The sequence below is a fragment of the Mastigoproctus giganteus genome, chromosome 9 (assembly GCF_048544385.1).
Source record: "Mastigoproctus giganteus isolate SK-2022 chromosome 9, ASM4854438v1, whole genome shotgun sequence".
Taxonomy (NCBI): Eukaryota; Metazoa; Arthropoda; class Arachnida; order Uropygi; family Thelyphonidae; genus Mastigoproctus; species Mastigoproctus giganteus.
This window is the reverse complement of record NC_143583.1, coordinates 189,013,322-189,039,749: the sequence shown is the minus strand read 5'-3', so window position 1 is coordinate 189,039,749 and position 26,428 is coordinate 189,013,322. Positions and strand designations below refer to the sequence as shown.

Sequence of the window (26,428 nt, the reverse complement as noted above, 5' to 3'; positions counted from 1 at the left end):
TCCAGCACATACTGCTTTTTCTTGTCTTCTGTTATCTCAAAGACCTTCATATTATTTACTCGAGTCAGTTTTTTCCTTTCTTTTCTTACATCTATATTAAGTGTGCATCTTACCATTCTGTGATCACTTTCAACATTTACCTTATTCAGGATGACAACATCATTCACAATATATCTTCTGTTAGTGAGGATGAAGTCTATTTCATTAGTTGTTAATCCATTTGGACTGTTCTATGTCCACTTTCTGTTCACCCTTTTCTTGAAAAAAGTGTTCATTACTGACAATCCTCGAAATTCTGCAAATTGCCTATAGTTCTTCTTTCTGCACTGTCTTGTCTTTTTCCAACCTTAGCATTGAAGTCCTCCATAATGATAGTGTAGTGGGTTATCTGCTCATCTAGAATTATTAAAATATAACTATGAGAAGTACCTTAGGTAGATACTTTACTGAACACACCTCGTACCAGTATATATTATATACTGTTTTACTTATATAATTATTAGTAAAATGCACTATTAAATTCCTTTTAATATCATTCTATAAAAGAAAACTTTTTTTTTTGCAGTTTGCAAAAATTTCTGTACTTAAATGTATGACACTTCAAATAGTAACTTACTCAGTTTAATGTCTTTTTTTTTTTTAATTACAGGTCCTGAAGTCAACAGAGTCATGTAAATAAGGAGAAATGGACAAAATCAGTCCCCATGCAGTCATCCAATATTTGGATAAAAAGGGACTAATGCAATTCATGAGAATAAGGTTACAGCTTTGGGGAGGATGCCCCTTCTTATTCAATGGTTAAGAAGTGGGCAGCAGAATTTTAACAAGGTAGAGAGAGCCTGGAAGGTGACCCAACACTGTGAAAGGCCTGCAGCATACATCACTCCAGAAGTTGTTGACACTGCATGATCTGGTGATGTGACAGTTCAGTACATATCATCCATGGCAAAAGTGTATTTATTCCAAAGGGGACTATGCTGAGAGTAATGCTACCATACTCCCCGAATAAGCTCTTCATACTCAGGCCATGAACTTTTCAAAAGCTTCAAGTACATAGTTGGATCAGGTCATTTTGTTGTAAATGGAGCACTGGTATATATTGACAGCTGCTATAGCTCTTCTCAATGACTTGAGTTATTCATTCACCTGAGTCATTGAATCATCACTCAATAGCCATCACTAAGTATATCTGTTATATTTTGATTTAGAGGTAAATATTTACAAATTTATTAAGATTAGCAGCTCTTAAGAAAATCCTTTTGATTAGTGTACAAAACCCTTAAGACCAGCTCAAAACAGCACCGAATGGAATCCAGCACAATGCACTCTTCAGACAGCTGCAGTGTGATCTGCTAGGCTGATTGCTAAAAGGTACAATAGCTTCTTATTGCAGAAGAAATATAAGGCCTTTAGTACCAGAGTAAAGGAATGCAGATTATTCTCATGGAAAAAAAACTTTTCTAGTGGGACTTGAAATTTTTTGAATTCCTTAATTTTTTTTGTGTTGTCACAAAAAACTGTAATCTATACAGCTGAAATATCTGCACTTATGTAATTTAAAATAATTTAATGTAAGCCAGGTTACATTAAATTTGTCTGAATGCAGAGGCAAGTGTCTTTCCTGTAAGTGCATAATGAATAATGATCTTTCAAATATACTCTACTTAATTCTTTAGCATTTAGAATTTAAAAAAAAAAAAAACTTTACCTTTGGAGAATCTTTTTAGTAGAAGATTCTGAATCTGAACTGGAAGAATTTCTGTTCTCCTCTATACTGTCTTCCATGTCACTTTCCTGTCTCCCTATAGATTTTTTTCTTATATGTTTATGGCTTTTAGATTTATGCTTACTCTTCTTACCCTATTAGCACAAAAATTTATTTCATAAATTATTAACTATCCCTTTTCTAGACGATGAACATGTATAAATTAAATCAACAGATTCTTTTTTATACAAATACATGCTACCATTACAGAAATACTTGTTTCAAAATTTAGGCCATATGAGTTTAACTTTTGACCCAATCACTTTTACTGGTGAAGAAATTTGATCTGACACTTCAAATATAAAATTATAAAGTAACTTTTCACACACGCACACACATGGAAACATAAAAAGGGAAATAGTGATATGGTTGTTTCAGAAACAGCACTGCACAAAGAAAAGCAATACACAAGTAACTTGGGAATTTTTGTTTTGGCTGGTGCAGCATAAGCCTCAGGTTTCCTTGCACCATATAGCTAATAATAATAATAATAATAACTGCACTTCACTTACAATGGTTATGTCATTTTAAGACAGTAAACAGTTGAAATGCATCCCCAGCATATTGTGGAGATAATTCAACAGTTCAAATGTAGACAAGTATACAGTACTTGATGTTATAGATTGTGGAGTTGCATTATAGGTGAATGCGAAGAATGTATATTACTTATCAGCCATCCGCAAATTTGTTATAAAGCAGTGTTTTTTAATTTGTGGGCCATGGCCCACAGTTTGAGAAGCACTGCTGTGAAGGAGTTCAAGGTGAATCCTAAAGTTTTAAGATTACAAAATACTTGTGTGTGAGTGAGTGAGCAAAACCCAGCTTTGATTTAAATTCAGTACTATTATGACAATTTGAGATGCAAGAGGCTGACTTCTAAATGCTTAATTAAAAACATACTTAAAGGACTTGGGGGTCAATAACTATAGTGATTTTTTAAATATTATGTGGTTTTAATATTTAAATGTTATTCTGATTCTTCAAATATTATCATTTATATAATATTTTTCATCAAATTAAGTATTTGGAAAAGATAAGCTACATTAAAGGGCTTTATTACCATATTTAATAGTTTAAAGATTACAGGGGTGAGCAGTGACTTAAGTCTCAAATTACATTCATCTGCATTAGTTACTAATGATCTACCAAGAACCATATTTTTTATATATATTATATTTCACCAATCAGCACAAAATACATCACAATACAAGCAAAATATGAATAAAATAATTTAAAAAAGAAGTCATTAATGCACAGGAAGAATTTTAAACATGTTTTTAAAAATGTGCTGATGGCAATCTGATGTAGGATTTAGTTCCACTTCTCAATCTGCATACCAAGAAATATGCAGATCAAGAAGGAGCAGACTCCACAAAGTGCCATAAGTTTTCCACTGGGATGCAAACTCTACAACATCCTGCACTTGTCTTAGATTGCCTTACAACAGCTCGTTTCACTTCACCTCACAGGTGCTCAAATGGGCCGAGATCTGGACTGAGAAGCAATGAAGCATTGTATTGTCACCTCCATGCTCCTGCAACCATTCTCAAATGATTTTTTGCCTTGTGTATCCTGTTGAAATAACCAGATAAACTGTAAACACAAAGGAATGCACTTGGTTACAATAATGTTTAAGTAGGTTGTGTCATTCAGTAGGTTGTGTCATTCAGATGTTGATTCAGATGATAATGTGTACATGAAAATATGTACCATGTACATTGCTGTTGTAACATGCTGTTATTTGACTGATTGTGGATCACCTTTTAGGATGCATGATTCTTTTTTGATGATGAAGCTTGTTCTCTCTCGGCCACAGGACTGTCATTGACAGGACATTTTCTGATTGTTACCATTCTTGGTACATCTAGTTCCTGTTTCATGTTCACCTCAGCAGGGTGGCAGTGTCTCTGATACATGCACTGGCACATCTGGAGCTGCCTACCACACTACGTTTCACTTCACCTCACAGGTGCGCAAATGGGTCGAGATCTGTACTGAGAAGCAGTGAAGCATTGTATTGTCACTTCTATGCTCCTGCGACCATTCTCAAATGATTTTTTGCCTTGTGTATCCTGTTGAAATAATCAGATAATCTGTAAACACAAAGGAATGCACTTGGTTACAATAATGTTTAAGTAGGTTATGTCATTCGGATGTTGACCCACCAGTATCAGGCAACCTAAAATGTACCATGATAATGTGTACATGAAAACATGTACCATGTACATTGCTGTTCTAACATGCTGTTATTTGACTGATTGTGGTTCACCTTTTAGGCTGCATGATTCTTTTTTGATGATGAAGCTTGTTCTCTCTCTCGGCCACAGGACTGCAATTGACAGGACATTTTCTGATTGTTACCATTCTTGGTACGTCTAGTTCCTGATTTATTAAGATTAAGCAGCTCTTAAGAAAATCCTTTTGATTAGTGTACAAAACCTTAAGACCAGCTCAAAACAGCATCGAATGGAATCCAGCACAACGCACTCTTCAGACAGCTGCAGTGTGATCTGCTAGGCTGATTGCTAAAAGGTACAATAGCTTCTTATTGCAGAAGAAATATAAGGCCTTTAGTACCAGAGTAAAGGAATGCAGATTATTCTCATGGAAAATGAGAATGCCACAGTAGGGTGGCAGTGTCTCTGATACATCTGGAGCTGCCTACCACACTACGTTTAAAGTCACTTAAGTTACACTGCTGGTCCATTCCTAGGTTACTAGGGCACTGATAGGTAATTTAACACTTTGGCCATAATTGGGAATACTAACATAGTCCTCCACTCCTTTCTTACTGAGTTAACCCTATAGTGGGCATCGAAGAAGTATAACATAAGTAGGTACTTGGTGGATTTTCTCCATCATTCAGTATGCTTGGAATAAAGGCAAGAAATAATTTAAAATTGTACACTTTGTAATGCTATTCTTGATTTTGACATTATAAAATATTAAGTAACAAAATATGCTTGTTTATATTTAAGTGTTTCTTATATGTATTTTGTGGGCTGAATCCAATGGTGTCATTAGTTTTTATCTAGTATCAATATTTCGGTGGCAGTTTACATTTTTGTATTATTTGTGTGCCAATACTTTGAAGTATTAAAGCCTGTAGTATTTGTATAATAATAAGTGGGGTTTTTTTTTTTTTTTTTGCTGTTTGCTATAGTTACCAAATGAATGTGTTAAGTTATCCACATTAATTCTGTTATGCTTATGGATATTATATAGGTCTGAAGCAGGTGAGGCATAGCATCATTGGTGGTTTGAAGCTTTGAAGTGCATATGAAGCCTATTTTGGAATGCCTCTGAGAGATCGTGACAAGTTGTGGGCACTTCATTTCTGCTGTGTGCAAGTTACAGGTCAACATTACAGGGATGGTTTTGTGGTAGATTTAATATATGCCTTTTTCAATATCTTGAATATGAAGAGAGCCAATAATCATCAAGACAACTGCTACTTTTTGTATGGTAGATATATAAAAATTTAAAAAGTCTGCATGTCAAAAAGCTGTCGTGTATCCCAATGTGCCATGTCACACAATGGAGGACTACCAATTCCCATCCAGAAAAAAAGCCTTCAGAATTAGATGCTGAATTCTGAAGGATAACTGGAATTACACTTCAGAAGCAAAGCACCACATTCTCCCAATCAGCAAGAATTGGATTACTTAATGAGGGACTTGGTATAACTAAATTCAATACACTTGTTATTGTTTGTTATTTGGTTTTTAGGAGCATTAGCAACTAAGGCCATATTGCTCTGGGGATATGCAGTGGTCATTCCCTGACCTTTCCGCATTCTCCGTATTTGGTGGTCACGGGCTCGAACCCCGGTCTAACCAAAAAGCGTGTGCTACGCACTGCTGCTCTTGCCCACCTGGCTACAGAGGCGCTCAATACACTTGACATTTTGTTTAAAAGATGGGATTCCAGCTACAGACTTCCACATACAGAAAAGAAATGTCACTTATGTTTTTGCACTATTGCAGAATCTCTCTGCTACTGTTGTTGTGAAGTGATTGGTCTTTATGAGGAAACTGAAATTTGTGGGTTGGTCACTCAAACACTAGCAAGACTTTTGTCCATGGATGACTGTTTTCTACAGCAGAATGTTAGAGAAGAAACAATGAAACAATACTCTTGATGAGGGCAAAGACCCACTTGTGGCAGTGATCACAGTTTCCAATTTAATCTAAGATACAACTCCTATCAAGGGTAAAGGGAAAGGTTTTTGCTTTTGTAAGGGTGACTACAGTGGTTTCAGTTTTTAAATCCTATGCAATGGGACCAACTGATGATATTACCAACAGCAAATTCTAAATGAAAAAATACTGTTCAAGGTTTAGATTTAAACAGATATCAGATGAACTATTGAGAAACACAAGGCAAAGAAGAAAAGTGCATAGGATGCATATAAATTATCAGTTGGTACAGAAGCCTATGGTAGATATGAATTAGTCTGTAATCAAGCCACAAAGGAGGTTAGGCAAGCTAAGGTGAGAAGTCTCTAGCAATGAAAAGCAGCAAACACTTCTATGCTTATATTAACAGTAGAAGTAAAGGGTTGCATCACATTGTGCCACTTGATGTCAATGGGTTAACCGTTGATGACCCTGCTCAGGATGCTAACAAACTGAATAGGTATTTTGCATCTATATTCACACGAGGAATTTTTTTATGGGAGGGGATGCAGAAGTTTATAAAACTCCAATGGGGAGTTAAATTACTTTGTGATAACTGAAATGAAAGTGGAAGGGAAATTGTTGAAGCTGAACATAAAATAGGCACCTCGGGTGTATGGGATCTATCCAATCATATTAAAGGAGGCAGCATTGGCAGTGAGCAAACTTTTAGCTATAATTATGAGAGTATCCTTAAATTCAGTGTAGGTCCCTATGGATGATGTGCAAATGTTTCAGGGAAAATAATGGAGTCACTGGTTAAAGAAGTAATGCAGGACCATCTGGACAGGAATAAAATTATACTGCAGCATGGATTTTTAAGGGGCAGTCTTGTCTAACCAATTTGATAGGTTATTATGATGCAGTGACCAAGGAACTGGATGCAAAAAATAATTTTGATATCATATACTTGGATTTCAGGAAGGCTTTTGATACTGTTGCATATAAAAGAGTGCTGTACAAATTGGAGCAGTGCAGCATTAAGGGCAAGTTAGTGCTATGGATAAAGGAATTAAGTGGAAGAAGATAGAGAGTGGTTATGAATGGGCACTGATCTTCATGGACTAATGTTATAAGTGTGCACCACTAGGGTTCAGTGCTGGGCCCATTGTTGTTTTTAATATTTATTAATGATACTGGTGAAGGTATATCAGGCTTAATATCAAATTTTGCAGATGATACAAAGGTTTACAGGGTGGTTAATGACAGTAATGTTGTTGTTGTTTGGTTTTTAGGAGCATTAGCAACTAAGGCCATATTGCTCCGGGATATGCGGTGGTCATTCCCTGACCTTTCCGCATTCTCCGTATTTGGTGGTGACGGGCTCGAACCCCGGTCTAATCAAGAAGCATGTGCTATGCACTGCTGCTCCTTCCCACCTGGCTACGGAGGCGCCTGTTAATGACAGTGATCAGTGTGAGCTACTGCAACAAGATCTAGGATGGTTGGTTCGAAGGGCCGAGAAATGGTAGTCAGAGTTTAAGATTGACAAATGCAAGGTACTGCGCATGTGGACAGCTAATCCCAGAATAACTTATCAACTGTGTAGTACTATACTCAATGTAGTGGAAAATGAAAAAGACCTCAGGGTAATTGTGCAGTCAGAAATGAAATTCTCTGAGCAATGCAGACAGCTCATGTGATTTTGTCAATGATATACAGGAATTTTTCTAGCAGGGATAAGGAGGTGATTATCCCATTCTATAAAAACAATGGTCAGGCTACATCTTGAGTACTGCATACAGGTCTGGAAGTCTCATTTTAGGAAGAATGTAGAGCTGCTGGAACAAGTACAGATAAGGGCAACTAGATTGGTGAGGGGAACCAAGGGCTGCTCTTACTAAAAAAGGCTTCAGTTCTCCAAATTTCAGCATACGGAGACTAGGCACGTGTAGGATGATCTGACTGAGGTGTTTAAGGCTGTGAATGGATTGAGTAAGCTGATTATGAATGGAATTCTCCTTCTTGCTATGACTACACACATGAGAGGGCATAAATTTAAGTTGAGAAAGGATGATTGCAGGATAGATGTGTGGAATTTTGTCTTCAGCCAGGCAGGTGAAGGCTTCTATCTGTTGTCATGTCTGGAAGTGATGGTTTTAATAAATTCAAGGAAAAATTAGTCAAATTCTTGGAAGGTATGAATGGATAAAGCATATGTGTTGTTTTTTTCTTGCTGATGCTATATAAGCTTGTTTTATTGTATCATTTGCCACTACTGCTACAATTCTGAAAAGTGGCTTCTTTTTGATAGACAGTTCAAGTAAAAGTCTGAAAGCTGTGTTGCTTCATGATGGGAATGTACATCATTGATTCCTTTGTGCATTCCGTTCATATAAAGATAACAGTGGAAATGTGGAGTATGACCAGTATAAATGGGATATAGAGAAGGGCTACTAGATTGCCCTTCTCTGTATCCCATTTATACAGTATAAATGGGATGTTTGTGGTGGCTTCAGGTTCTGGGGTTCCTTCTGGATTTGCAAGTTGGTTTAACTAAGTTTAGTTGGTTTTTCTGGCTGTGGGACAGCAGTGCAAAAGATCAGCAGAAACTATAGGAGAGGTGCATAAGCAATCTCTTGGTAAGAAAGAGCCTTGATTTTGTCACTCCTGTCGATCTGGGACTGGTCAAACAATTTAAAACACATCTGTGCTTTCAAAAGTTGTCTGATGTAAAATGAAAGGTGGCATATTAATTAGTCCACAAGTTAAGATGATATATTTACAGGAATCAGATGACAAATAAATGAATACTGAGCAAAATGGACTTCAGTTGTTTCACCTTGTAGCAAATGGCTTTCTTGGTTACATTAAGAATGATAATTACAAGATGAACAAGATTGCAGGATAGACTGTCACCCGAAACTGACTAACTCAGTCACAATATGAAAAAACAAGAAGAAGCCCATCCTTGTGTCGTCGACATCATTCACACCCAAGCCTTTTCCAGCCAGTGTGAGAAGGACAGTGATTACATCCACTTTTCTACCCTGACGGATTATTCAGGCCAAATATGGGTAACGTTAGTGGGACGTATGAGGACAAATTTGGAGACAAGGCACTAAGCAAGGTATGATGGGGAAACTATATCTAGTTTTTAGTTCACAACAATCAAAAGGCTTATACCATTCAGAATTTTAAATAATCCACAAAGGGTTCCTACTTTTTAATTTGAAATTTTTTTAGGCTCTTTACTTGTAGCAAAGATTAATACTCTATTCTGTACAGAAGTAAAACATTGTTAATAAATTTGACGTAGTATTTTTGCATATTTATTTTCCTTTCATTTCTGGACAACTGCTGACATTACAAAAACTATGGTCATATTTGGAATTGTTGTTGTTGTTATTGTTGTTATTTGGTTTTTAGGAGCATTAGCAACTAAGGCCATATTGCTCCGGGATATGCGGTGGTCATTTCCTGACCTTTCCGCATCCTCCGTATTTGGTGGTGACGGACTCGAACCCCGGTCTAATCAAGAACATATTTGGAATAAGAAACACCAAAAAATGTAAATTAGAATTTATAAAAAAATCCTATTTAAACACAGGCAGTTCCCTTTACAAGTTTTTTTTTAATATCAACAAAATCGAAAATATGAACATTAAATGCAATAAATAAATGCTAAATATTCATAAATATGACATTTCAAACCATGTGTATAACTATACAATATAGTACTACTGTACATGCATTTGTTTGTTCAGGCAGAGATAAAGAGGGAGGTCCAACTTTTAAAGAATTTTGGAAAGAATTCCACATTTTAGATGCAATCAAAATAACAAAACAAGTGTGGGGCAAAATTACAGAGAAGAACATGAAGTGTGTTTGGAATAAACTCTGTAATCAGTTTATTGATAATGTTGAAGGATTTCAAAAAACAAAAGAGACCATACAAAATGAAACAGAAGCGTTCATAAATGTTGCTAACCAATTGCAGCTTGATGTTTGTAAAACTGACATTCAAGAGGCAACCAGAAAGTGTAATACTCTTGATCTAGTTATCAGCAGTGATTATTTGTGCATTAAGAATTTGCAGATAAAGGAACTAGGTGGCAGTGATCACAGTGTATTCATGTGGGATTTACTTAAAGATATAATTACCATTGGAGTAAAGGGAAGGGTTTTTGCTTCCGTAAAGGTGACTACAGTGGTCTCAGACAGTTTTAAATTCTGTACAGTGGGACCAACTGATGATGTTACCAACAGCAAATTTTAAGTGAGAAGCATTCAAGGAACTAACTGTGAAAGCTACTAGGCTTTTCATACCATTAAGAAATATTGTTCAAGGTTTAGGTCTAAATGGATGTCACATGAACTAATGAGACTCGTGGCAGAGAAGAAAAATGCATGGGATGCATATAAATTATCAGGCGACATAGAAGCCTATAGCAGATAGAAGCTAGTCTGTAATCAAGTCACAAAGGAGATTAGGAAAGCGAAGGCAGATTATGAGAAATCTTTGGCAAAGGATGCTAAGAAAATAGCAAAGACTTCTTTACTTATATAAACTCTAGAAGGAAGGAAGGAGATGAATCAGATTGGTCCACTTGATATCGATGGTTTGACTGTTGATAATAATCTGAATGAGTATTTTGCATCTACATTCACACATGAGGAGTTATTAAGGGAGAAAAATGCTGGAAGTTTATCAAACTGTAACAGGGTGCTTAATGACTTTGTAATAACTGAGAGCAAAGTGGAGGAGAAATTGTTGAAGTTAAACATAAGAAAGGCACTTGGGTTGGATGGATTATATCCAGTAATATTAAAGGAGAGGTAAAGGACGTAAGCAAACACTTAGCCATAATTATGAGAACATCCTTGGACTCAGGGGAGGTCCTCACAGACTGCAGATGTGCAAATGTATCCCAAATTCACAAAGGAGGATCAAAGGGTGACACAAGTAATTACAGACCAGTTAGTTTAAACTGGTTAAAGATGCATTGCAGGATCATCTAGACAAGACTGCAGCAATAATTCAGACACAGCATGGGTTTGTTAAAGGGAAGTTTCGTATGACCAACTTGATATCATATACTTGGATCTTTGGAAGGTTTCTGATACTGTTACACATGGAAGACTGCTGTATGAATTGGAGCAGTGTGGCATTGGGGGAAATTTGCTGCTATGGATAAAGGGATGGTTGAGTGGGAGAAGATAGAATGGATACTGCTCTTCGTGGACTAATGTTATTAGTGGAGTCCCCCAGGGTTCAGTGCTGGGTCCATTGTTGTTTTCTGTATTTATTAACGATATTGATGAAGGTATATCAGGCTCAATGTCTAAGTTTGCAGACGATAAAAAGATTGGCAGGGTTGTTAATGACACTATGTTACTGCGACAGGATCTAGAAAAGTTGAGCAGATGGGCTGAGAGGTAGTAACTGAAGTTTAACATTGACAAATATAAAATACTGCATATGGGTAACAGTAACCCCAGAGTAACATATCAACTGGGTGGTAGAGAATGAAAAGGACCTGGGGGTAATTGTGCAGTCAGTTATGAAGTTTTCTGAGTAGTGCAGACTGTCTGCAAGGGTAGCTCATTGCATCTTGTGAATGATATACAGGAATTTTTCTAGCAGGGATAAGGAGGTGATTATCCCCTTGTATAAGGCAATGGTCAGGCCACACCTTGAGTACTGTACTTGAGTGTATACAGATTTGGAGGCCTCATTTTAGGAAGGAAGTATAGGTGTTGGAAGAAATACAGAGAAGGGCAAGAAGATTAGTGAATGGAACAAAAGGTTGCTTTTACGAAGAAAGGCTTAAGTTTTGCAAATTATAGTATCTGGAGACTAGGCACCTGTGAGGTGTATAAGGCTTTGAATGGTTTGAGCAAGCTCAATGCTGACAGGATTCTTCCCTTGCCCAGATTAATCACCTGAGGGGACATAAATTAAAACTGAGGAAAGACATATGTAGAATAGATGTGGTAGTAGAGAATGGTCATCAATGGACACTGCTCTTTGTGGACTAATGTTATTAGTGGAGTCCCCAGGGCTCGGTGCTGGGTCTATTGTTGTTTTCTGTATTCATTAATGATACTGATGAAGGTATATCAAGCTCAATGTCTAAGTTTGCTGATGATACAAAGGTTGGCAGGGTTGTTAATGACACTATGCTACTGCAACAGGATCTAGAAAAGTTGAGCAGATGGGCTGAGATGTGGTAATTGAAGTTTAACATTGACAAATGTAAAGTACTGCTTATGGGTAGCAGTAACCCCAGAGTAACAAACTGTGGTATTACAATCAGGGTGGTAGAGAATGAAAAGGACCTGGTGGTAACTGTGCAGTCAGATATTAAGTTTGCTGAGCAGTGCAGACGGTCTGCAAGGGTACCTCATGGTGTCTTGTCAATGATATACAGAAATTTTTCTAGCAGGGATAAGGTGAGTACTGTATAAGGTGAGTACTGCACACCTTGAGTACTGTATACAGATCTGGAGGCCTCATTCTAGGAAGTATAGGTGTTGGAACGAGTACAGAGAAGGGCAAGAAGATTAGTGAATGGAACAAAAGGTTGCTCTTACGGAGAAAGGCTTAAGTTTTGAAAATTATCGTATCTGAAGACTAAGTACCTGCGAGGTGATCTGATTGAGGTATACACCTCAATCAGATCACCTTGAATGGTTTGAGTAAGCTCAATGCTGACAGGATTCTTCCTCTTGCCCAGATTAATCACCTGAGGAAAGGCAGTCGTAGAATAGATGTGTGAAAATTTGCCTTTATCCAGCGGGTGGTTGATTCTGGAAAACAAACTTCCATCTGTCGTTGTAGAAGTGGACAGCTTAAATAAATTCAAGGCAGAACTAAACAAAAATTTTGAGCGAATTGGGAAGGGTTTTTTTTTTTTTTTTTTTTGGGCTGGGGAGTAGGAGTAAGGGAGTAAGAGATTTTTACAGGAGTAGAAGTAGGAATAAGGAGTAACAAAATATATTTGTTACTCCTTATTCCTGTTATTATATTGTACATGCAAACACCAAAAAACAATTTTATTCTATTGCACTGTCTAATTTAAATTTTAAATTTTTATCTTTTGTTTTAGGTAATATGAATTTGTAAGCCTGTTAAAGTTAATTTTGAGATAAACTACTTAATTTAATTAGTCTGAAATGGAACAAAAGAAAGCTAGAGTATTTGAATACTTTGAATTATCTCAAGAAAAAAATGTCTTCATATATCAATTGATGAATGGAGATAAGCCATGCAATTCAGAAATCAGCGCAGGGAAAGGAAAAGGAGGCTATGCACCCACCAGGTCATCCAATTTAAAAATGCCATTTAGAGCGCTTGCATCCAAAACAATTCAAGCTTATGGAGGAAAAGGAAAGCAACAAAAAGTCATCAAGTTCTAGCACAGGTTGTAAAGTAGAAGGAAAAAATATTCTAACAAAGTACTTTGAGACCCAAAAAATTACTATAGCAATGACAGCTGCTAAATTCAAAGAGTGTATTGTTGAACTTGTAAAGAATGGACTACCACTTAGTGTATTCTCTTCTCCAGGTTTCATTGGATTGAGTGATGAAATGGCAGCCAAACTGAGAGTATCTTTGGAACTACATAATATTAGGAAAATAATATTAGAGGAAGCTAACAATCAAAAAAATTTGTTGAAGGAGATGCTAAAGGGAAAGCATATTCATCTGAAGATGGATGGATGCATGCACCCATCAATGGGTAAATTATTTTGGAATAAATGTCCACTTTGTGAGTGAAAATAAAGAAACGATAATACATACTTTAGCACTTAAAGATACCAAAGCGCAGCATACAAGCGAACAGGTTTGCAAATTGATTGAAAATGTGCTCAGATTTTGGAATTAAGAAGGAAAATATCTTGACAATAGTTACAGACAATGCATTGAACATGATAAAAACTGTTGAGAAGCTTAATGAGGAAAAGACAGATTTTTGAATCAAGAGAAAGCTGTGTGTAAAGTGATTTAGATAAAGATGAGTACTCAGACAAGACCTTGGATGCTATTGCAAACAATTTCATCGGTTTCACTTTCCCCAATGTCAATATACAACATATGAGGTGTGGTGTGCATACTTTACAGCTCGCAATCCATGATGGTCTGAAAGGAGCTCATGCAGCTAATCTCATAAGTAAGTTGCGCCAGGTTGCTGTAGCTGCTCGATCCCCCAAGATTGATGCTATTCTGAAGAGGTGCTGCAGAAAAGGAGCTCTAATTGATCAAGCTACTAGATGGGGCAGTGTTTATTTAATGATCAAACATCTTTTGGAATTAAAGCCTCTATTTATTGATATGGCAAATCCTGAAATAACTTTATTTGATCATGAATGGGAAGAAGGTGAGCAGCTTGAAAGATTACTTCGCCACCCATATAATGCAACTTTAAAGTTCCAAGAGTCTTACTTAACACCTGGATCATTCTACAAAGAATGGAAAAGTCTAATCTTCAAGTTTTCCCAAATTGGTGGTCTCATTGCGGATGGAATCAGTCTATGGAGCGCAGAGAAACTAATTTAATAGAAAATGATATCTTATTAGCAGCACTTTATGTTGATCCAAATTACGAATTTTGCTATCAGAGGATCAGGTAGCCAGAGGAAAAGCTGCACTACTTGATTTAAGTGAAAAAATAACAGGATTAAAACAAGAAGATTACGAGGCCTCCCCATGAGCTTGACACATCACCTTCTTCTTCTAGTTCAGAATTTGATGTATGTGATTTTGAAAAACAACTTGATCACCAAGAAAAAATAAAAAAGAGACGCATTCAAGCTAGTAATACAAATACCAACAAAGGAGAAGCTGCAGTGCTGGAAGCAATCAGCTACGAGAAGTTCCGCTTTGATTTATATCAAGCTTTAACTTTAGTGGAGAAAGTAGGTCGTACTTCAAAGTTACAGGTGATAGATGCAATAAAAACATATCCACTAATAGTTCAAGATGCAGCCTTTTGTGTTACTGCTCTACCACCTACCCAAGTCAGTGTTGAAAGGCTATTTTCAGCACTCCAAATAATAAAATCTGATTTACGTGCTTCTATGAAAGAAGATTTGATTGAGTCCATACTGTTTTTGAGAACTAACTCAATCTAAAAGACAATGTATAGTTTAGTTTTAGGTTTTACTAGTTTTTTGCTCTTTTTGTATTAAATAAAATTAAAAATTAGCGTATTAGTGCATTGTATTGAATAAATAATGTTTGTATCAAATATATATTGTGTAATTTCAAATTTGCATTAAATAAAAAAAATATAGCTACAGCCATTTGAATAGTGATTACCATATAATCATAATATAATCAGAATTCCAAAATGTAACCTGATGAGTCATGCGGCAATGACGAAATATTTTTTATTGAGGAGTATAATAGGAGTAGGAGTTTTTTTTTTTTTTTTATGAAAACCCCAAACACGAAAGGTATCAAAACCTATAGTACTTAGTACCGTGCATGGGTTGAAGGATAAGTATGGGGGGAGGGGGGGGATGCCGGAAACTTTGCTCTAGAGACTAAACATGGGTTTCACCACTTCAAGCCTCCAATAAGCAAAGTGGTGGTATTTCACCGGTTGGTGAAAGTCATCTACCACCTGAAACTAGCATCCTTCTTCAATTAATAATTCACTGCTATACGACTAATGTATTCATTAGTATGTATCACTGATTTATCATTTCATTGTCAAAAAATAAGAGAAAACAATCAATTGGTGATTTTGCATTCTTGCCTTCACCTGGCAAACGTGTGATGTTGCTTTGAGTGTACAAAGTTTCTACGAGGAGCAACTTTTCTCCACATTGTGGTTTTGTCCCTCCCGATATACACCCCCCTTCAGTTCTGTCATAATCGGTGTCATCTCCTTCAGTCTCACAGTGCTGCTGCTGTGATATACAAGTTGCTCGCTGAAGTCACTGTCATCCTCCGATTCTGATGTTGATGACCTTCTTTCCTCTTGAAAGGAATCTCCTGTACAGAATTTCCTAAACATTTTTTGCTTTCAGGAACGTCTTCAAAATTTTAGACAAGTTTGAAATTAAATGAACTGGAGGTTGTCATACACCTAAATAAAGTTCTCGCGTTGTGCAGAAGCAAGAAATCTGAAAAATCAATTGTGGGAAAAACGATCTTCTTTCCTTAATGATATAATTATTATCATCATCTGTTTATTCCACAAAACGAAACCGCCTGGGGACAGCAAAGTGCTAGTAGGGTGCTAATTACTTATCAGGGTATGAGATACTAAGTGCAGTCGGTTACATATAGGGAGGGAGTTCACCTTTCTAGTCCGGGGGAAAACCAGCATTTAAGAAGATGGAAAAGAGGTGACTCCAATTTATCACAACAGGAAATATTAGATCCTACATATCTTAGGAAAGCTAAAAAATAATAAAAAACCACCTTCACAGGCATTTTATTTGCACTCCCCTTAAAAAAGGGAAGCCATTGGTGTTCAGCTATTTTTTTTATTAGTAAAGTGAGCTGACCCTGGAGGTAGTGCAATACCAGGGCAACTCGTGGCAAAGGTGGAGCAAGATCCAAGCACTTCGCAGCCTTCCAAAAATCAGTTTGGAAGGAGTATTGAGTATAACACTAGAGTACAACAATAGCACCACAGACATTCTACAGGAAGAATACACTCCAGTTTAAGGTAGACCTTGAAGAACAAGTAGACAGCAAAGACTTGCTTCAACAAACGTGCAATGTGGTTTCTGACCCAACGAAGATACCCGGGTTTTCGGTATTTCCAGGAAACAGATACCAAATTAGCCCAGCTACCCCAGAGATAAGACATTCTTCTGAAAGGCTTCAAATATAAAGACACACAGGTTACCCCGCAAACAATTGGAATGCAAAAGAAACTTATAAGGATACAAAGAGTTCCAGTCGAAATGGAAGATAACTGGATAGCTGAAGAACTGACAAAATACGGCAGCAATATCGAAATCAGACGCATGACAAAAGCAGAATTTCCATCCATACAGAACGGGAACATGACCGTGGCCATGACAATGGAAAAACCTGTTCCAAATATCATCACAGTAGCAAGGTGGCGCCTGGTCCTTCACTAACAGGGGGTGACAATGCAGTGTCTCCGAAGTCACTCAACCCAACACCTAAGCACCCAGTGTACAACAGCAAGATGCCAGGAGTAACCCCAAAATCACCACTACTCCCCAGCCCTGCTGCATAAGCTTGCTTTCTCGCATTAAATGCTGATCTCCTTTGTGGTCTTCCATGCTGGGGAAGCAACCTTTGTAATTGCATTTTAATATAAATATTTTTGCAATCCCTGCAATGGACCTAATTAACTAAGCTTCAACCGATTATTTTGTGGAGAGTTCTCCCCCCCCCCATCATTTAACTGATTGGATGATATAAAAATGTATACATATTGTACATAACAAAATAATAATATTTACCTTATGCTTTTTGTGCTTGTGCTTATGCTTTTCCTTCTTTTGTTTTAACCTCCTTTTCTCAGTTTTTGGCGTATCTTTATGTACAGTGGCAGATGGGTCAAATCCTAAAAAAAGCATAGCTTAGTGTTCTAGAATAAACTCAGATAACATGCAGTATTTTACTGAAAATCACATTTCAAGAAAAAGTAAAATTAATTTCCATCACAACTTTAGTTCCACTTAGTTACTACACTGACATATGCTTAACAATATACGAGAAACAAATTATGATTTGGTTGCCTTGCTCCACACACACATCTTTCTACTACAGAGTTATACCATACACAACTGCATTTCACATACTGCCTTATACATACAATGGCAATGTAATTGGATACAACACACCCTTGTCAAGACCGAGAGAAATAAGCTGGGATCCATGGATGTCATAAACTCTGTCTGCTCTGATGACTCATCTGAGACTACACACTAGGAAGACACAATCAACCGGATTCTGGATGAACTAATATATCAGGACAACTCTGACACTGACATCTACAGGAAGATTGCAGCACAAAATGCCAGCCAGACATTATGGAGGAACCATTCACAGAGGAAATCGATGTAGCAATTAAAAAAAATCAAAAAAGGTAAAGCTCCTGGTCTGGATTTTACTGAAGGCAAGACTGTGAAACATCTCTGGGCCATAGCTTCAATGATATTTCTTCAGCTCTTCAACACCAGTCTGAGTGAGGACAACTTTCCATCACGTTGGAAGCATGCTAACCTGAGGCTCTTACCTAAGGATCCCACAGGTACTTACCTGTGGGATCCTTAGGTGGTATGCCTTACCAAGGCATACCACCCTGACTGCATTGCTTCCTATTCTTGGCAAGGTTTTTGAGAGACTGCTGCTCCCCCGCTTCCAACCCCGATATGAAGCCAATGGTTTGGCATCCTCACTTCAATTTGGATTCAAACAAGGGTGCTCCACAATTGATGCTCTATCTAAAACCCTCTAAGTGGCAGAACAGTTGGATGCAACTTATGTACTGGCAATCTTCATTGACTTCAAAGGAGCTTTTGACACAGTGTGGTGGCCAGGCATTCTTCACAGGACCAGAATCTCTAACTGTACCTGGAATTTCTACCACTGCCTCAAAAGCTACTTCTCTAACTGCAAGGTCAGTATCAAAACAAAATATCACTGCATCACCCGACATCTAACCTGAGGCTGTCCCCAGGGCTCCATCCTGGGAACAGCTGTCTGGAATATGATGCTTGATGATTGGCTCCTGCGGGACCACCCACATACTACTCAGCTTTCTTATGCTGACGACATGGTTATCATCATCAATGGCCTCACCCGTGCCACCATAGAAACCCAGGCTGCAGCTGTTCTCTCTGCTCTGTCTGTATGGGCCATGGAAAATAAACTCTGTCTCCTCTATTGAAGTGCAAACTGGACTTCTCCAGACCGCCTACCATACGTTTTAATAGCCACCCACTGAAAAACTATCGATCGGTGAAGTACCTAGGAGTAATTTTGGACAACAGGAGAACTTTCATCCCCCATATCCAAGCTATCAAAGAAAAGATAAAAAATTATATCACTATGTTACCATGCTTTACCTGCAAGGACTGGAGACTTAAAGGAACAACTCAATGCCTTCTATATTCAGCAGTATTTATACCAATTGTCATAAATGAAGCTGCAGTGGTCACAAATGAAGCTACTGCAGCTTCATTTGTGACCACTGAATAACTATAGTGCGTGCACAATGTCAAATTCAGCAAATTCAACAACTTATGCTACTTCAAATGACTGGCGCATGTAGAACGACATCAACTGCCGCCCTACAGGTACTAACAGGCTGCCTCCACGTCGTTTTTATCAGACTCTCTCACACTATTAAGAAGAATAAGGAAGCAGAATTCCTCGCTATTTAAATCAGTACCGATACCAAACAGGAACACAAACCTGTGTGGCTAGAATTGATAAACCTATGGCAAACCCACTGGAATAACTCCACAACTGGTGCAACTACTAAACTTTTCCTCCCTGAGGTAACCTACATCATCAACAAACAAAGTTCCATTTGGTTCTTCCCTAACGTCTGTGCTTCCTTCCTATTAACTGACCACGGGTCCTTCAAGAGACTTCTAGAATTCGGCCTAGTCAAGGATGCCCTCTGTACCTGCAAAGAACCTGAAGACTGAGACCACGTGATGCATTCATGCAACGTATACTTAGACCTAAGAAGCCAACTACTCCTAGACCTCCATACTACATCACTTCGGCCAGAAACCAAGTTATTGGAATCTAATGATGCCTTCCGTGCACTGACAAGTTATGCCAACAAGGTCTTTCGTCATCACTGGCATCACCTGCAACTCCCTAACACTACTCCTAGATAACCTCCTCCACACAGCAACTGATACCCAGCACCGGAAACTTCCAGTCATGAAACTGCAAATTGCAGCCAGCCCTGCCGACACCCCACCATGATTCTCCATTGTGATGATCCCAGACTCTTTAATTTGAACTTTACCTGTTCTCTTCTCCCTACCCACAGTCCTTCTCCAGGACTCCCACAACTGCACCTAGCACTCTTCCTGCTCCTTTTCACCTGTGAGGGAATGCCTACACTCTGTCATCCCCTGCTGTCTTCCACTTTCCTGTCTCTTCTCTGCTCTTTCCTTGACCCCTCCCCATTCTTGCTCCTGCAGGAGTGTGGACAGCCCATCAGATGTCTTTTTACTCCCTGGTCCGGCTCCTCGTGCCAGTGGACAGATGCTGGGAGGCTCCTTCCTGGTGATTGTTCCTCCCAGTAATGAAGAGGCCAGTCAGACAACACACTACTCATACAACCCACACTGACTAGCTTTGCAATGTTAACAGAGTACTTAACACGGATTTGTGGGAAGCCACGGGAACTGCATAACAATAACACTATGACGACACTAACTCCTCACACTTTTCTTTGCACCTCAATACCTTTGGGTTGGTCGGGTGCCACTGACATCTGGCTTGCCATCATGGCACTCTCCTTTGCACCTCCCTTGTTCTGCAAACTGTCCTCCTTTCCCTGGCAATGGGTGGGCTTCCAATGCTAGGGGTGATTCTCACTTATCCCCTCCCACCTCTTTTCTCCATCAGAAGATGCCTTCTTTCCTCATCCTCTTCCTTGTTCTCACTTTGATTCCACTCCTCATGCTATCTTCTACATTCAATCTCACCATTTTTTTTTTTTTTTGTTCTCTATCAGGAAGCTCAGGCTACCCCGATGGAGAGCAGCTAGAGTACTGTGGACAGCCTGGCTCACCTCCCAGTGGTGGTGACAGGCTTTGGTTTGGTTTGGTTTTTAATGGCGCATTGGCAGCTGTGGCCATAATGTGCCAAATCAAAAATAAAACTAATACAAAAATATTGGTCAGCCTTAGAACAGGCTACCGTGTCAAAAAAGGTAAAAAATATAAACTTAAATCTTTGTGTATAAATTGATCGAGTGTAAAATATTAAAAACGTCAGACATGTTGTCTCTGTCACCTAAAATCTGACTGAGTGTAAATGGTTCAGCCAAGTTATTAAAAGTTCTAGAAAAAGATTGTCTAAAGACAGGACATTCAATAAAAACGTGAGAAACAGTTAAAATAACATTACATGTCTCACACATAGGTGGGCCATCCGCCCTCAGCAAAAAGGAGTGTGTTAGATGGCTATGACCTATGCGGAGCCGAGCAAGAACAACTTCCTCTTTTCGGACCCTGCGTAGACTGGACTGCCACTGCATGATTACAGGCTTAATATGGTGTAGTTTATTCACGGTCTGTCTGTGCCAAGAGTCTTGCCATTGGGAATATAATTTAGCCTTATTATTTGCCTGTAATCTGTATAGGGGACTGACAGGCAATGACTATCCAGGGAAACGGCTGATTTGGCAACGGTATCAGCTAATTCATTTCCCCGGATCCCAATGTGGCTTGGGATCCAGCAGAAGCGAATGTCAAATTCTGTTTCAAAGACAGAACAAAGCATCATCATCCCAATGTGGCTTGGGCTAGCCGGGTGGGTAAAGTGCCTGCCTGGCAACCCAAAGGTCGCGGGTTCGAATCCCGCCCGGGCTTGGATCAAAGTACTGCAAAAACCTTGGGAGGTGCATTATGGCCACAGAAGCCGATGCGCCAACAACTACCAAAAAAAAAAAAAAAAATTGGGATCCAGCAGAAGTGAATGTCAAATTCTGTTTCAAAGACAGAACAAAGCATCTGCCGGATCCGGGACAGGACCGGATGAGAGTTGTACCTCATTGATACAAGAGCCTGTAACACGCTCAATGAATCACAGTAAATCATATACCTTTGGTAATCACTATTTATAATGAACTCAAGGGCTATTTCAATTGCATGCAACTCTGCAGTATAAATGCTAGCTTCTTGTGGGATCTTGAATGATAATGTCTTTTGAGGAAATACGACAGCAGATCCCACATAAGATTCTGACTTTGAGCAATCTGTATAGACTGGCAGAAAGTCAGAATACTGCTCTCTATGTGATGCGAAGAGTTGTTGATAGACGGCCGCTGGTGTATTAGCCTTCTCCATGATCTTGAGGGAGAAGTCACACATTGGCAAATGTGCATACCAGGGTGAAAGGAGTTGCCTTGGTGACTGGGCAACGTTGTCAGGTGGTGACAAGCAATGTGGTTAAGAAGCCTAGAATAGAACATAACACAACACTTTTCACATTCAACACACCACACTTTTTCTGGCTTTTAGAGAGGTTCTGTATACGTCACAAGAGTGCTATGATGCAGATGTGGAAAACCACAGGTGGTACCTTACCCAAATACTATGCCACTATGTTCAATCTGACTTCATCTCATGATGCTATAATATCTTTTTCAGGTCCTATGGCATCACAATGCTAAAATCTTTCTGACAATCCAAACAGTTACAGAAGGATTAGCCTCAATTTCTTGCAAAATATGCTTTGGAGAACCAGTGTCAATTATATTTTAATGAAAAAAGTAAAATTTGAACTCATATGATGGACATTATATAATGACTTGCCACACATACACAAGTCCTTATGAGAATATAAAGCAAGGTGAGCTATAGGGCTTATTCTGGTGAATTTTTGACAAACTGGCTTCAGAGAACTTGGTGCACCATCTCCTTGGTACTCTAGTTCCTGTGGTTTTGTTGTATGTTATATCAGTACAAGTGTGTATTCATAGGTAGATGTGCATGTTGTGCAGAAAAACCTGGAAAATTTCATACGAAACCATACTCCCTCTGTCTGAGACTGGCTAACTACAATCCCAACTAAAGTTATGGATAAGCAGATTTATGAAACAATCTATTATTTGTGTGGGAGAAAACCTCATACTTCAAAACACATTTTATAGAACTGTGTATGAAGTTAAAAATAGTAATTAGTTTTCTTTAACATATGGTATGCATAATTTATTATTTAATAGGTAATTCCATGTTATTACACATCAATATATTTGTACATGACCAATTTTATATGCATGTACGGTATATGCCTACAAAGAAATTGTTTTTTCTCCAAAGTTTAACAGTAAAAGCATATATTAGTTATAATAATACAAAAGTCTTTTGCAACACTGACTAAAATAAAATAAATGTATATAGGTTTTTTTTTTACCTTTCCTTTTTACATATTTTATTTTTATATAAATAATACATAAACTATGAAAATAGTAGATTACGACGACAAATAAAATTGAAGCAATAAAGAAATAAATATTAGCAAATATAAGGGGCTGCTTAGGCAAAATAAACATGTTGCCAAATATATGCTTATTGAGAAAATAAAGGAGTGGCAGAAAGCAAAAGGAGCAAAGGAAAAAACAAATGAATAAATGAAGACAGAAGTAAAGAAGGTAAAGTGGAAGGAATATGCATATAAACATTTTAAAAATTTTAATATTTGCCTTTTATTTAATACCTTTAAAAATGTTATATGCATATTCCTTCCAGTTTATTTTTTCTTCTTTTTTGCATTTACTTCTGTATTTGTTTATTTATTTGTTTCTTCATTCTTTTCCATTCTGCCTCTCCTTTATCTTTTTAATGCTGAACACACACACACACACACACACACACACACACACACACACACACACACACACACACACACACACACACACACACACAAAATAATTACAAATAATAAAATAAACTACCCATCTGACTTGCACCTCACATAGACATCTATCCAGCTGACCTTTGAATTTCCTCAAGCTGCTAACTTCAATCACCCATAGAGATAACTCATTCCAATAATTAATAATTTGCTGGATAAAAGAAAACTTCCTGCAATCCAGTCTAAACCTCTTTCTCCATATTTCAAGAACCTCGATATCTTTTTTTAGGTGCAGTCTCCATACTTGACCACATATTCCAAGTGTGACCTTACAAGTACCTTATACAGTGGGATTACGACCTCCCTACCTATACAAGAAAATGTACAATTAACTCGATAGGACACTGTGGGCCTTTCTTGCCACCTGTCTACACTGCTTGGAGAACTTCATACCCAACTTCCAAATCCTTTTCTTTCTCTGTTTTTTTTAGTTCAAACCCACCAAGTGTATAACCTTGCATTTTGTTGTATTAAAACGCTTTTCTGAACATTCCTAAAGGTCTATCTGAGTTGTCCTGAAGAAGCTCTACTTGATGCCGATCATTAACTCCTCTACTGACCTTAACTTCATCTGCAAATTCACATTGCACCCACTATCCTTTGTTGATGTCATTTAGGAAAATTAAAGTTCCAGTACTGGTCCTTGGGGATCCCCAATTTTTATGATAGCCCAATCTGAAGAATGATCATTAATTACAATCCGCTGTTCTGCAGCCATCCTGCAATCCATCTAAGGACTTTTCCCCTGACTTCAACATGTGGCAGCTTGTGCAGTAACTTCTCATGTGGGACTCAGTTGAATGCTTTAATGAAATACAAGCGAAATGTCACAAGTATTTCCTACATCCAGCTCATGCATGATTCTGTCAATATAGCTCACCACATTAGACTAGTTTCCCTATACAAAACCACACTGTGTTTCATTCAGAATTTAATTTCTATCTGAATAATCCTGTATTACACTATTAATTACTGCCTCTATGATTTTCCCTACCACTGAAGTCAGACTGACTAGTCAATAGTTATCCACTTCACCCTTAGAACTACCTTATGTAATTGGCAATAAATTAGAACTTCTCCAATCCAAGGGAATCTCTTTCTCCCTCTCTCTCTCTCCAGATTTCAGTGACATCCTCATATTTAACCTTAATCATTCAATCCACACTCTCCTGCCATCTCCCTCAAATTTACTGGGTATATGCCATCCAACACCAGGCATCTCTCACTTTTATGCTCAAGAGCTTTTCTAATGAATAATCTGAAATTTCAATACATGCTTTTCAGCTTTACTCACAGAGCATCTCCTCACTATGAAGGGTCTTTATTCTGTCAATATCGGGGGTGGGCAACCTCCGGCCCACAAATTTGCATGATCCAACCTGCAGTTGCTTTCAAAATATATATATAATAAACAGCCCACCAAAGAAAATGAAATTTTTGGAATTATCTCATCATGAAATTTTATAAAAATTCATGTTGAGATAATTCCAAAAATTTCCACAGGTGATAGATAATGCAAACAAAATTCTGTAATTATTTGAAAGCACACACAGATGTGACAATTTTTTTCAAAAATGACATTTATAAAATCCAAGAACAGGTCGCAAATTTCTGAAGTAAATTTAGAAAATACTCTGGGCATTGCTACAACAAATATCGATCCAGATAATGATTAACTGTTAAGTAAGACCGGCGGAATTACTTAACAAGTACAGGTCACTGATGAAAAAAAGCCGTGAATTAGGGTTGAATTTGAAAGTGTCTGCAATTCTGCCCAGACACGATAGGAGGGAGTATATGATGAGCCCTGTCGATCAATTCGGCCCTGGAAAGATTGTGCAGGGCTCAAGGGGTAGAATTTTTTTCAGCCTGGTCTGTACTTGTTAACAGGAGAGACTGCTTCTACAGGGATGGGATACACTTAAATAGAAAGGGTGCAAGAATGTTTGCTGATGCTATCGAGGCAGTGTTAGGAGGGTCGGAAAACTGCTAGATTGGGGGGATACAAGGACTAATAGATTAACAGTAGCCACTGGCAGAGGAGAAAGTGATTCTTGCACTGCTTCTATTGGAATGAGCAGCAGCCTGGAAAATAAGATGCAGGATATTTCAGAGACTGCTGGAATCATTGGGGTACAAATAAACACATGGGTTGTGTTAGGGTGGCTAAGAGGAAGAGCAGGTGCATGTATACTTGCGTGTACACCAATGCTAGGAGTCTAGTAAATAAATTTGATGAATTTGAGGTATTGCTCAAAACATCAAAGGCAGATATTGTTGGGATTTCAGAGACGTGGTGTCACACAGATATAAGGAATGCAGAACTGGAATTTCGGGAGTACAATGTCTACAGAAAGGACAGACAGGATAGGAAGGGAGGAGGGGTTATGCTATTAGTTAAGAAACACATAAAATCCAAGGAAGTGAAGCCAGTCGACATCGCTGGACAGTGCAGTGTCGAGTCAGTTTGGTGTGACATAAGCATTGGGAGATCAAAATTGAGAGTAGGAGTGTGCTATAGGCCTAATGACTCTGATGAGTATAATAAGAAACTGTACAGAGAAATAGAGTGGGCCAGTAAGAGAGTCTTATTATGGGGGATTTTAATTTCCCAGATATTGACTGGAATTTGGGGGCTGGTCACTCACACACTAGCAAGGCTTTTGTGGATTTATTAGATGATTGTTTTCTACATCAGCATGTTCGGGAGGCAACTAGAGGGAGTAATACTCTTGATTTGATTATCAGTAGTGATTCTTCATGCATTAAGAATCTGCAGATAAATGAACCACTAGGTGGCAGTGATCACAGTGTTCTGCAGTGGGATTTACTCAAAGAGGTAACTACCATTAGGGGTAAAGGGGTATTGCTTTCGTAAAGGCGACTACGATGGTCTGAGACAGTATTTAAATTCTATACAGTGGGATCAAC

At 38.1% G+C, this 26,428-nt stretch overlaps 2 protein-coding genes and 1 pseudogene across 4 annotated transcripts in view; 1 reads left to right on the top strand and 2 right to left on the bottom strand.

Moving 5' to 3' along the window:
• Positions 1-5,093, top strand: part of LOC150080962 (uncharacterized) — a 103,715-nt gene extending 98,622 nt beyond the window's left edge. The window contains exon 8 of the mRNA XM_090381250.1: positions 4,991-5,093. The gene's annotated coding sequence lies outside the window, so the exon portion shown is untranslated. The remainder of the gene's footprint in view (positions 1-4,990) is intronic.
• LOC150080960 (G patch domain-containing protein 1) overlaps positions 1-26,428 on the bottom strand; it is a 242,313-nt gene that overhangs the window by 21,245 nt on the left and 194,640 nt on the right. For all 3 annotated transcript variants that reach the window (XM_090381880.1, XM_090381879.1, XM_090381878.1), the window contains 2 exons: positions 17,344-17,447; positions 1,709-1,860 (listed from right to left, as the gene is read on the bottom strand). In XM_090381880.1, the coding sequence (XP_090238006.1) occupies positions 1,709-1,860; positions 17,344-17,447 (256 nt within the window). The remainder of the gene's footprint in view (positions 1-1,708; positions 1,861-17,343; positions 17,448-26,428) is intronic.
• On the bottom strand, positions 16,393-16,542 carry LOC150080961 (U2 spliceosomal RNA; annotated as a pseudogene).